Source organism: Diuraphis noxia, unplaced genomic scaffold (assembly GCF_037042655.1).
Source record: "Diuraphis noxia isolate RWA-SAM2 unplaced genomic scaffold, SU_Dnox_SAM2 contig0002, whole genome shotgun sequence".
Classification (NCBI taxonomy): Eukaryota; Metazoa; Arthropoda; class Insecta; order Hemiptera; family Aphididae; genus Diuraphis; species Diuraphis noxia.
This window is the reverse complement of record NW_028301712.1, coordinates 40,678,275-40,691,740: the sequence shown is the minus strand read 5'-3', so window position 1 is coordinate 40,691,740 and position 13,466 is coordinate 40,678,275. Positions and strand designations below refer to the sequence as shown.

General features: G+C 27.8%; 1 protein-coding gene across 1 annotated transcript; it reads left to right on the top strand.

Moving 5' to 3' along the window:
- Positions 1 to 1,985: 1,985 nt before the first annotated feature.
- LOC107164391 (T-cell immunomodulatory protein) lies at positions 1,986 to 6,548 on the top strand. Its single transcript, XM_015512196.2, has 4 exons — positions 1,986 to 2,353; positions 2,519 to 3,161; positions 5,197 to 5,852; positions 5,913 to 6,548. Exons 1-4 carry the CDS (start codon positions 2,339 to 2,341, stop codon positions 6,426 to 6,428), a joined length of 1,830 nt encoding a protein of 609 aa, XP_015367682.2. The 5' UTR covers positions 1,986 to 2,338; the 3' UTR covers positions 6,429 to 6,548.
- The last annotated feature ends 6,918 nt before the right edge of the window (positions 6,549 to 13,466 follow it).

Here is a 13,466-nt window from a genome sequence, read left to right as displayed (position 1 = left end):
AAAAAATTTTATCGACACTTCAAAAAAAAAAATTCAGAAAAATTGAAAATTTCAGTTGTCTATAAATATCTCAAAAAAAGTCAAAATATTTTGAAAATTAAACCATGTAAATAAAATGCTAATCTAAATAACTGGTAAAATTTTCAAGTATCTACGACTTATACTTTTTGAATAATAACAAATGTTTAAATTCGTTTGAGGATAAATCGTTATCGTTACGCTATTTCGTAAAAATTTAAAATTCAAACGCACTTAAAATTGTTCCTATAATGATGCTTCGAAATTGCTCTATAGCTACTTGAAAGAAACTTATGGAAAACTGAGTGTTGTATTTTTAATCTTTAGTTATGAACACAGAAAGTTTTATGATTTTTCAACTTCAAAATTACTTGCAAATTTTCACGTTTTCGACAGATTTCGTAAAAATTTGAACTATAAACGCTTATTAAAAAAAAATGGTGACTAACGATTTTTAATTTTTTTTAGCTACAATAAGAACAACATACAAGGAACCTTGTATTAAATTTTCAAGTTTTTTTGGTCATTCAACATTTTTTTACCGACACTTCAAAAAAAAATTCTCAAAAAAATCGAAAATTTCAGTGGTCTATTAATAACTCAAAAAAGTCAAACATTTTTGAAAATTAAACTGTATATAGATATGACTAATATAAACATTTGATGAAAATTTCAAGTATTTATAGTGATTAGTTTTTGAATTATAATCATATAAAAAAATCGATTTGGTCGATAACTGGTTTTGCGTAAAAATTCCCGTTTTTCTGTCATTTTTTTTTGTTTTTCTCGATTTTTTTGAAAACTGTTGGAAAATGTTTACTTTTGATTGACCTCTATAATGCACCAAGGATATTCACTTTTACATCGGAAACCACCCCCAAAGTTTGAAATCGAAGTATTATTTCGACTAGTTATGCTGTACACAGACACACAGAAAAAAACACACATCATTGTAAAATCAATACATTCATCACTTCGTTCAGAATCTAATATAAAATAAAATGTAAAACAATTTGTTTTCATGAATACAGTAATAATTTGCTAAAAAAATGACTACCTTCAATATTTTCTAAAAATTTAAAAATTATATAATATATTAAGTAGGTATATTTATATAATTATTATATACTAGGTGTATTTTTATAATTAAATAATTTGATATTTGAGTTAATTTTATTAGAAAGTAATGTGTAATCTATTAATTTACGTAAAAACGGATAAATTTGGATATTTTGACCGTTGGATATTTTGTCCTAGATTCACTCATGAGTTATATTTTTAATGACGACAAAAAAACTAAAATGTTTGCATAGGTATTATATTCTTTAATTATCGAAATATCTATAATTTTAGTATTTTACCCAAATTCGAACTTAAAATATCAATGAATGAAAAACTATATGCATATATTTTTCATATACTTTGGTAACAGTATAAAATAATTCTAACAAACCTTGTTTTAAATGTTCATGATTCCTAAGCTATAAAATTTAAACATTTTATGAATGTTTGACAACAAAATAACTTGTACATTTTTTGAGACTTAAATATATTTTGTTAACATTTGAACTTAAGATGCTTAAAAAAATAAATCATGTAATTTTAATATTTTTGAACTGCTATTACAACAACTTTAGATTAATATTTCAATTTTCTTGTTTAGATTTTAAAAGAAAATAATTTTTAAAAAAATCTTAAAGTTCTCATGACTGTGACTTGTGAGTACCTAACTCAAAAATCAAATTATTATGAAAATTCAATTATTAAAAATATTTTAATTCAAACGTTCATAAACAACGTTTGTTTTTTAACAATTTAACATACAATATTTATTATTCCGTGATAACATGAACATTGATGACGATGATTGTTAACACTGACTATTGAACACAATAAAACAACAGATAGTGATAATGATAAGTGATTATTGATTAACCACTAAACTACATCAATTTTATTTGACGTATTTTTTTATGTGTTTAATAACTACTAAAATGTAATATTTTATTATTTTAATAAGTAATTGTTCATTTGTAATACAGATCTTACAGGTATGCAAGTAATACATTATCCACTAATACCGATATTCTGTAACGAATAAAACTTAAAAGAATCATTAAAAATATAGTATTTTTACATTGTGTTTTCAAAACTATCCATTTAATAATTTAACACGACATATTTTTAAAGAACAATTTATAATTGTGTGTACCATTTTTGTATGTAACCTATGAACTAGACAATATTATTGATATGGTGTAAATAAAGTATTGAGTGAAAATTGAAAAACTTTTTCACTTAGTCATTCGCGGACGCCATCATGATATCAACCCCGGTAAGTATTAAAATACTACCTTTATAAATATTAAATTATACCCAAACCTATTGGTAATTGTATTCATCTGAAATAATATAAATTTTATACAATACCTATTGATTTTACTGTTAGTTTTAATTAATATTACAAATTAATTTTTCAATTCATTAAATATGATTTCAGATATTCTTATTGGTGGCTTTAAGTCATACATGTGTCTCTATTGATATCACATATCCTGTGTTTGGATACTATGTTCAAGGGCAACCTGCTGCATTTGGAGATTTTGATTCTGATGAACTTACAGATATGTTTGTTCTAAAAGATCAAGGTCGATCTATTGAAATTATGTTTGGTTCTAATGTTGAACCTTTTTTAAAGCCTGGTACACAAACAAAATGCAAGTTTAATAAACACCAAATTACATCGGTGGTGCCAGGAGACTTCAATGGTGATGCTCTTATGGATCTACTGGTTACTGTAAAAAACATAACAGTTGGTTCAGGAGGGTTTTCCAATTGGTTCTCATCAAATAAACAAAATAATGATCTAGATGTACATATACTGTGGGGAGGATTAAATGTTTTGGCATGTCCAAATGAAGATAAACCACTTTTTACTATTGTTGATCAACCTTTGGTTATTAACTATGACAGTAATATGATAGTAGATTTATTTGGTGTCAAAAAAATGTCAAATGGTACAACACAAAGAACATTTTGGCTATTCAATTCAACTGGAAACTTTACAGAAATGCCAATGGAAAACTATGATAATGAAGAGATTAGAATTCCCCAATCACACGGATTTGTAGACATAGGCGGAGGTTAGTTATAAAATAATAATATTTTTACATATCTAACTACTGAATATGTTAGTTTATCTTCATTATGTGTTGTTTTGAATGGTTGTATTTTATGTTTCAAATATTTACCAAGCAAAACAATTAGGATTAGAACTGTTATTAAGCAATAATTTTTATCCTTCTTGCATTGGACTTTATGATAATATCAATTTAATTTACACAGGTTAATTTTTTATCACTTTCTTAAATTGAAATTAAAATATTAATAACAATTTTGATAGTAGATATAAAATTAAAAAAATTACCCAAACATTTATAAAAAAAACATATCCATATAGTTAAGTTATCTATCCATATAGCTTAATTAAACTATCACAATAATATGTGATATTTCTGTTGTATATTTAGTCTTGTATTTCCTTGAGATCTTCACATAATTACCATTGTATTTGTATATTATTGACTGTATGTCTGTATAGTTTCATTATCTTTTATATGACCAGAGCCACTAGTAGGCGAAGTGAGCCGCTATATACTTATGTTAATTTAAGTGGCCATCGAGTCTGGCGACCGGAGCTGGTAGGAAAAGGAATTAACTACTTATCATACTCTAACTTGCTCTCTTTACAAATTTCAAAAACTATCGTTTTAAAAAGGTTAGAATACCAAAATAGAAAAAAAAAATGTACGAAGAGCTTGGAAAATTATAGTGTATTGGCTATGAATAAAAAAACGTGAACTTGCTTACTTCCAATGGCCATAACTTTGAAACTAAATCTGACCGACATATCCTGATTGTACCATTCTTCTAAAATGGTCTACATAAGTAAGTTTCAAAAAAAAAAAATAAAAAAATGTGCATGGGATGGTAAAGTGCATTTTTTGTTCCTTCCTTTTAGGTATATTTTATATTTTATTATTTTTTTGGTATATTTTTAAATATATTTTATGCCTAATTTACAAAGTATAGTTTTTTTTTTTTTTGTTATTATATAATTTAGTGGCCCTTACAAGAACCAGTTCATCAGGAAGATTCTCTCAATTTCCCGATAGGCCAATCTGCCCCTGCTTACTCTTATTACCAGAATAATGTATTTTATTTTTTATTTAGAGTTATTATTTGTTACAATGATCAAGTATAATGTACTATAATTACTTTTCCTAATTTCTTTTTTTAGTTTATCTGCTATATAATATGATGTTTCTTGACTAAAGACCTTAGTCCTTAGATACACATTATAACCACAGTTTAAATCAGTAGTTCCCAATTGGTGGTTCGCGTGTTGATATTGGGGGTCCGTGGTTATGTAGTATTGAAGTGATATTTTTATTTTATTTTAGTAGAATTTTTAAACATACATTGGTTTGAAATTTCAGGTATTTTGTGCAATCACTATTAAAATTCAATAATTGCTAAAAGAAAATTGACAATTAATGTTTTATATTATGTATAATTTTTTTTTTTCATTTTTATAATTAAACAAAATTGAAAAGTAAGTTCACAAATAAGGGGGCCCCCGTCCAATTTAAGTTTTAGCTAGGGATCCGTGGCTCAATGCTAATTGGGAACCACTGGTCTAAATAATAAATCTTGTTTCTAGTTCTCTTAGAGTCTAAGTAAGATTTTTGTTGAGTTGCATGAACAAACGATTAATTAATAATAGTTCAACAAAATATTATGGTCCAATCATTTAGCCTACTAATAATTCAATAAATGTTTAATGTTCATGCAACCTAGCATTAGATATTTTTAATCAAAGTTCCTCGTTTAATTTGATACTGAAAACTTACTACCTAGTATATGATCATGATGTTCATGTTAATATTATTATTAAAATATAAAATAAAACATTAATCACCCATGTAGTTGAAGTATAACAAAATTAATGTAACAACAAACAAAATTATATAAAGTTTTCTATGTATTTGTTTGAATAAAAAGTAATTTTCTTTTCTTTTTTAAATATAATTTTAAATAATATTTATTACTTGTTTAACTTGAGTCTTGAATATTGTTTAATTTTCACATAATACATATTTTTATATTAATTTTCAGATGTTGCACCTGATTTATATTTAACAACTACAAAAGGATATGAAGTTTGGCTTTCTGATTCTGAAGTTGGTGCATTTATTTTTAACCAAACTATCTCATTTCCTGATAATTTAAAGGTTTCAAATGTTGGTCAAACTGCATTCATGGATTTACAACTTAAAGGACGCATGGATCATATTGTGCCTGTTTGTTTTGATACACAATGTACCAACAGCACTATTTATTTTTATGATTCAACTCGTTGGTATAATTTAGGAATAAATTTCCATAATGGTAACAGTGTTTGGGGATTTGTTCCACCAATGCCTAATGTACCATACCTAGAAACAATCACGGTGCGACCTGGTGATTTCAATATGGATGGCTACCCCGATTTATTAGGAACATTGTGTCTTGGAGGCAGTTTAAAAAAAACAAAAGTAATTTTAATGGAAAATGTTGCTTGCACAACAGGCTGTGATGGGTTTGACAGGACTTTTGTTGTTCGATGGGACTTACTTCAAGCGATGAATGGTGACAATAACAATATTATGGGAGCATTTTATGATTTTTTTCAAAATGGTATATTAGATGTTTTGTTAGTCAGTGGAGGTAACGGAGAGTACAATATGTCAGCTTTTAAGAACAGTTTGGACTATGATGCAAATTTTTTGAAAGTAAGTAAATTTAAAAAAAAAAAATTTTATAGTTTGATTATCATATTATGTTATTTGTAGGTAATGGTTGTTACTGGTTTGACAAACAGCAAATATGAAATGTTACCTAGTCGATTGGGAAAAAAATCTCGTACATTTGGTACTAACTTGCCTGGACCAAAAGTTAGCTATGTGACTACCACACAAGATGGATATCCACGCCAAGGCATAGCCACACAGTTACCCCAGTCTGCATATTATTCTCTTTATTTGCCTTACACAATATTTGGACTTGGCCGTACTCCTAACTTTGTAGATGAACTTACTGTTTCGGTTTTAAATGAAACCCGTTCTTGGACACAAATTATACCAAATTCCCAAATGGTTGTTATTCCAAATCCAATAAATGATCCAAGTAGATGGAATGCTAAACTATTTGTGACACCAAGCCGTTTAATATTTCAAAGTGCAGCTGCTCTTGCAGGAACATGCCTTCTTATTTTAGTTATTATTGGAGTGCTGTACTTTAAAGAACGACAAGAAGATCGTATTGAAAAACGCCAGGAAGCACATAAATTTCATTTTGATGCTATGTAAAAGATTTCAAGTTTTAAATAATTTTTATGTTCTGTTACTGTGATTATTATTATATTCCTATTTTTAATTTAATAATAAAAAATACAACATTTCTTTATGTATACCTTATTAAAATTTTAATTTTGTTGAAAATTATTTATATACCTAAATTTAGTTTAATAATTTCAACAAATTTTATATTCAAGTTAGTTGCTTATTCATTACAAGTTAAAAAAAAAGTGGACCCAAATTTTAAAAATAACTAATTCATAAAATAATATAGAAATTAATCAAAAAATTTTAATTATTATATTTTGAATAGAAAGATGGTAGTTAAAATATAAGTATTTTAATTTTTAATTCAATAATATGTATTTAACTGTTATCCCACGTTAAAATATTTTTTGTTGAAAGATTATAATTTCTAATGAAAATAAGTCTATAAATAAATATAAAACTATAAATCATAAGAATATTTTTTTTTGTGGAATCTATAAATTATGTCAAACAAGGCTGTAACTTTTGGATATGTTATCTATCTCTTTTCCAAGATGTTTTCAAATTTGATAAATATATAATTATATATCGTAATAACACAAATTATTAATCATAAATATTAGGAATAACAATGATACAGTCTTGAATTTGTGAAATATGATATTGCAGGCCTGCGCGATTATTATCTGACACAATCGTTAATCAATTATATTGATTTTACCGGTTAATCAATAGATTAATTCAATAATCAATTTGTATATAACACATTAATTTCATAATTCAATAATTGAGCTAAAAATAACCGATTAATTCGAAAATAAATAACATGATAGTAAATTATATTGCCCTAATATAATTGGATGTTGGACAGTCAAAATCACAATTTTTATTATACTCTTTTAACTGATTGTACATGACAAAACACTTATACATGTAACACTTGTAAGTTGTAAATTACAAAATATTAAAAAAAAACTCTAAAATAAATAAGAAACTATTAAAACATAAGTAATATCATATAATATAAATTTAAAAAAAACAAAGGAACTGTTTAAAATAGGAGTATAGGCATAGGACTATTATAGGATTACCTAAAATCGGAATATCATAAACCTCTTATAATAATTTGCTAAGAAACAATGTAATCAACGTTTTAATAATTTGACACAGCTAAAGTTATACCTTCTACGTATATTTTAGCGGCTTCAGTTTTAACTTGATTAATCTGTTAACCGATAAATATATGATAACTTATCATATTTATAATAATTTATTAAAATTAATTGATTAATCGATTAATAATTTATAGATAGAACAATATTAATCGATTTAATCGTAAAAACAATTAATTAGTGTTTTAAACTATTGTAAAATCACCGATATAACCGATTAATTGTTATAACAGCGCAGACCTATGATATATTGTCATATTGATATGCATAACAATACATTTGCCCCAAACCGGGCATGGCAGAAACCCACGGGTGCCCATTCAAAATTCTGCCAAAAAAACCCACGAGTTACCTAACAGTACCTTCCCCTACAGTTCCCCAGGCTAATGACCTCAGTTGTCGAAGCCCTAACCATAAAAAAATAATAATAATAATAATACATTTAAATATTTAATGTTATATTTACAATTTATTATATTGTTTTAAAATACATTTTTTTATTAATTATTAATATATAATATGATTTATATTTTAAGCTATAGTTGTTTTTGATAGTTATGTTTATAGTTTATTTATACATATGTTAGCCATGATATTTTTTGCTTTCATTAATTTCCATCATTTGTTTATTATATTATACTTCATTTAAACATTACATGACTATAAAACTTATAGTGACATATTTGATCACCTTTGCGTAATGTTAATTAAAACCATCAAGTATTTATTTTATCATAATTACAGTCACTCTTAAGTACTTTATATCAATATAAATTATAATAGCATGTAAATATTAAGTATAGAAATAAACACTTATGCCTTAAATTGTAAAAAAATTAATTGAATATTAAATTATTATATTTGTTAAATAATGTTTTAGATTCTGAGCGGAGCGAGGAATGTATTGATTTTACCATGTTGTGTTTTTTTTTTTTATTATTATTTTATTTAATTAATTAATTTATATATTTTTTGTGTCTGTCATGACGTTAGAAGTCACTACCTCGTTCGATCAGAAAGTGAATCTAGTTGGTACTTTGTGGGGTCAAAAGTAAAAAATTCTCAATATTTTCCTAAATAATCGGGAATCGGGATAAATAAACTAAAAATTAAAGAAAAAACGGGAATTTTTACGCATAATCAGTTTTGGTTTTTGATGTAACTTGGTAACAAATTACCATAGATCATTTTTTTACGAAATGAAATTTTCAAGACTGTTGTTAAAGTATTTTTAAGCTATTATACCATTTATTGTTTATACCTACCTATTACACTATTATGGGCGCAGAGCGATGAGCTTACTCACGTATTGTGAATATATATATGACATCAAACTTTCTATCACCGGGATTTTGTTCGTAGTTTCCAGAGGGTATTATAAAACATATTTTCATTTGAAAGTTTGGCAAATCATATTTCAACTCCTTTAGTCGTATACATTATACAGTGGATATTGAACATAATACAAAACATGGGCATTTAATTTATAATTATATTGGTAATATTATGTTTTATATATTAGCCAATGGCCATTATATTGACAAAAAATTATAATTTCATATTTTCATTTTTATCTGTTATATGTCATATAATATTGATTTAAGTTGAAAAATGTATACTTATAAATAAAATAAATGAACCAGACTTTAGTTCGTGGACATTTACGACATCGGACTTTTGTCTTTTAGGTAGAATCCTAATGATATTATATCATTGACTTGGAATTCAACACATTATACATCCATTACAGTGCCCCACTCGATATATCTATAATGCATACAGGTATCCCTTGTCAGTGGGACCCCCTCCCAGAAAAAAACGTTGAAGTCATAAATAACTTACTACTCAAGTACCGAAAAAGATATATTATATTATGTGTTTTTAATATTTTTATTACAATATTTTTATAAATAACTTGGATTTAACTTTTGGTTATTTTTGTTGTGTCGTCGCTGTTTATCAATAAATAAAAACTATAGGTAGGTACTCAATAAAACCTGAAGAACTTGCGAAAAAAAAGTCTAACTTTTTTACAATAAAAACCTATTAATTTGACATTAATTGCATTAATAATAATTCACTATCGCCATAGCATATTTTGTTATTTATTTATTTTTTTTTTTTTGATACATAACCCTTATTGAATATCCTTAAGTAGAGTGCCTATATATATTATAAGAAAAAATAAGTAAATTTTAAATTCTTTAATTAATTTATTTCTTATACCTATAATATATATTATATAATTATTAAATCATAACTCGTATGTGGTTTTATTATAATATTATAAACTCATTTAGAATCCCCCCCCCCCACAAAATATTGAAAATACGCCACTGCGCCTTGTGGCTTAGCGGTACCCACTTGCAGCCCACTTAATTTTAATTTTCTGTTTAGTTTTCATAACAAAGCCCGTCTGTAAGTGTTATTTTAGTTATATTTTTAGAATATATTATTATGTTGTGTACTTGAAGTCCTGAAACATTACATAGGTTTTAGTTCCCCAAGTAAATTATAAATTCATCACGCTACGCGCCTATGCTCAGATTCTAGAAGTCATAGAAATAAATAATAATTTTTTTTTACCGATCCATCGCATAGGGGTGCACCATTATATCGTAATTTGTAACACTTGGTACTTACCCCCTATGCTGCATCATTTATTGGAGGAAAAATATAATTATATAACAACATAATCTATAATATATAAACTCTTAGAGAAAATCGTAAATCAACGTCTAATATGGTTCCTAGAACAGTCCAACTACTTCACTCCTGAACAATGCGGATTTCGGAAAAATAAAGGTACAAACAACTGTCTTTCAAAAATACATAGAGAAATACAAAACACATACGCCGAAAATCAATACTTAGGTATGATTAGCTTAGATTTAAGGAAAGCCTACGATACAACATGGAAACCCCACATTTTGACTAGTCTCTCTAAAGTACTTAGCCAAAATCAAATGTTCAATTTCATCAGAAACTTCCTAAAAACAAGAACTTTCCAAGTAAGAATCAACCAGTCACTTTCCAAAGTATTCGACCAAGCCAACGGAATCCCCCAAGGATCAACAATTTCAGTCACTCTTTTTCTGATAGCCATCAACAATATCACTCAAAACATATCCTTCCCTGTCAAATCTACCCTCTACGCGGATGATTTCAATATTTACTGCCGGAGCAAATCCCTAGCCACTGTCCAATGCCATCTTCAAAAAGCCATCAACAACCTACAAAAATGGACACAAACATCCGGCTTCACCTTTTCTCCCGAAAAATCACAATGCATCGTATTTACACGCAAACGCGCTCCAAATCCAATTAAGATAAAATTGGGCGACCATCAATTAATAAATAGTAATACAATCAAAATACTCGGTATCATTTTCGACAAAAGATGCTCTTGGACCCATCACATCAATTTTTTGAAATCAGCCATCTCTCCACGTCTCAATATTATAAAAATGTTATCCCATACTTCATGGGGTTCTAAAACTCACGTATTGTTGTCTATCTACAAATCCCTAATACTATCTAAACTTGACTACGGATCATTCATTTGGACAACGGCTAATAAATCGATTACAAAAAAACTAGATACAATTCACAACTCCGGACTTCGTATGTCAATTGGAGCCTATCACTCTAGTCCAATACCGAGCATCTACAACCTATCAGGTACTCCTCCTCTTGATATAAGAAGACTCAAAATAACATTAAATCACGAATTAAAGCTAGCTAACACTCTTCCTTCGCTCGACTTCAATCCAAAATTTTAAACTTTAACAACACTACTCCAGGAGAACAATCTAGTCATCTCCGATGTATTAACAATTTCTCCCCCCTTAACTCCGCAATGGACAAACCCCAACATAGCAAACACTGATCTCTCCATTTTTAAAAAAAAAGACACTCCTCCTTCAATATATAAAAATATTTCCACATTATACAAAACATAAAAAGCGAAAAAATATACACGGATGCATCCAAAAGCCCTACTGGGGTCGGGGCTGCAGTTATTTGGAATAACATGGAATCCATGTACAAACTCCCCAGTGCCTGCTCCGTCTTCACAGCTGAATCATTCGCAATAATCAAAGCCCTCGATTTAATAACCGTTCACCAGCTCCAAGACACCATCATATTCACTGACTCCCTCAGCGCCATCAACAATATTAACAATACCAATAACCCAACAGACATCGGTCTTCATATTCAAAACAAAATATATACTCTACAGAAAAACAATAACTTCAAAATCAAACTTTTCTGGATCCCCGGTCACTCCAACATCATTGCGAAAACGAGCGCGCCGACCTTGCCGCTAAAACTGCAATCACCTCTACACTATCGTCTCCCACCAATATCGTCGCATACAGGGACATACAAGCACTGATAACTAACAAATGTCATCTAAGATGGCACCAGCAATGGTTATTTTACTCCACCAAACTTAATCAAATAAAACACAACACAGACAATTGGACATTTCCCATCGAAACATCCAGAAAATTCGAAGTCATCATAACGAGACTGAGAATCGGCCACTCTCAAATTTCGCACAGTTTTTTAATGGCTAAAGAAGATCCTCCAACATGCGCAACATGCGGCGTCCAAATTACCATTAAACACTTACTCACCGAATGCCGCACATACCACAACATCCGATCAAGCCTCAACCTTTCCGAATCACTCTCCGAAATACTTCAAAATCATCCCAAGGCCATAACAGACATCATCCAATTCATCACAACAGCAAACCTTCAATCCAAAATCTAGAATTAAGTTCTCTCGTTTATGTTTCTTACTGTAAATATTTAATTTAAGCTATTCATATTTTGTAAGCCCAATGGCCTATGCTGCCGAGGGCTCTTTCCTAATAAAAAAAAAAAAAAAAATCTATAATATACATCGTGGGAGCCCCCACCTGAAGACCAGAAGTTATATTTAGTGATTAATTAGTGTGCATGCATTAATTTAGTAGCTTCCCGAGTTCAGGTATCAGGCGGAAAAACAAATCATTTAAATGTGAGCTATACATCTGGAAACAATTAATTACTCACTAGTCATCGACATTCAACATAAAAACCCACTTTTGTTCTAGAATCGATAACTTAATTTTTGAGGAGACAAAAAATATTTTTATAATTGCTGGTATAGTGTAAACTAAAACTATATATATAAAAATATGCCATTTAATATGCAGTAAAAATCATTAAAATATGCAACAAATATGAAGTAAAAATCAATAAAAATATGCAATAAAATCATTATAATATGCAGTTAAAATCATTAATACATGCAACAAATATGCATTTACAAAATTCAAAGTTATATTAAGTATATGAAAAAAATATAAAAATATAATGTAATATAATAATTGTATAAATATAGTATAATGTTTGATGGAATTAATAAATTACCTTAACTATTTCTAATGTATATATTATATGCTACATATAATACGTATTTTAAATCGAGATACCTAAAACTGTGTCGTTAATTCCACGTCCTATACCTATTACCGACCAAAAATATTTGGTAGGTAACAGCGCATTCATTGAAATATGCATTTATAAACATATATGCATTTACGGTCAAACATACAAAAATATGCAAAATAAAAATTTAGCAGTGAATTCCAATTAGTATAATTCGAGGAGATTATTAACAAAAATATAAAAAAGTTAAAAGGAAAAAATATGCAAAAACCTACAAATCCGGGCTCTAATTATAACCTTTATGCGTAATTGAAACAATATTTTACTATTTTAGGGGAGGGGTGACTACAAATTATTTTGACACTGTTTTTTTTAATAGATAACTTTAATTTTTAATAAATTAACAAAAAATAAGTTATAAATATTCAATGAAAAATGAAACAATT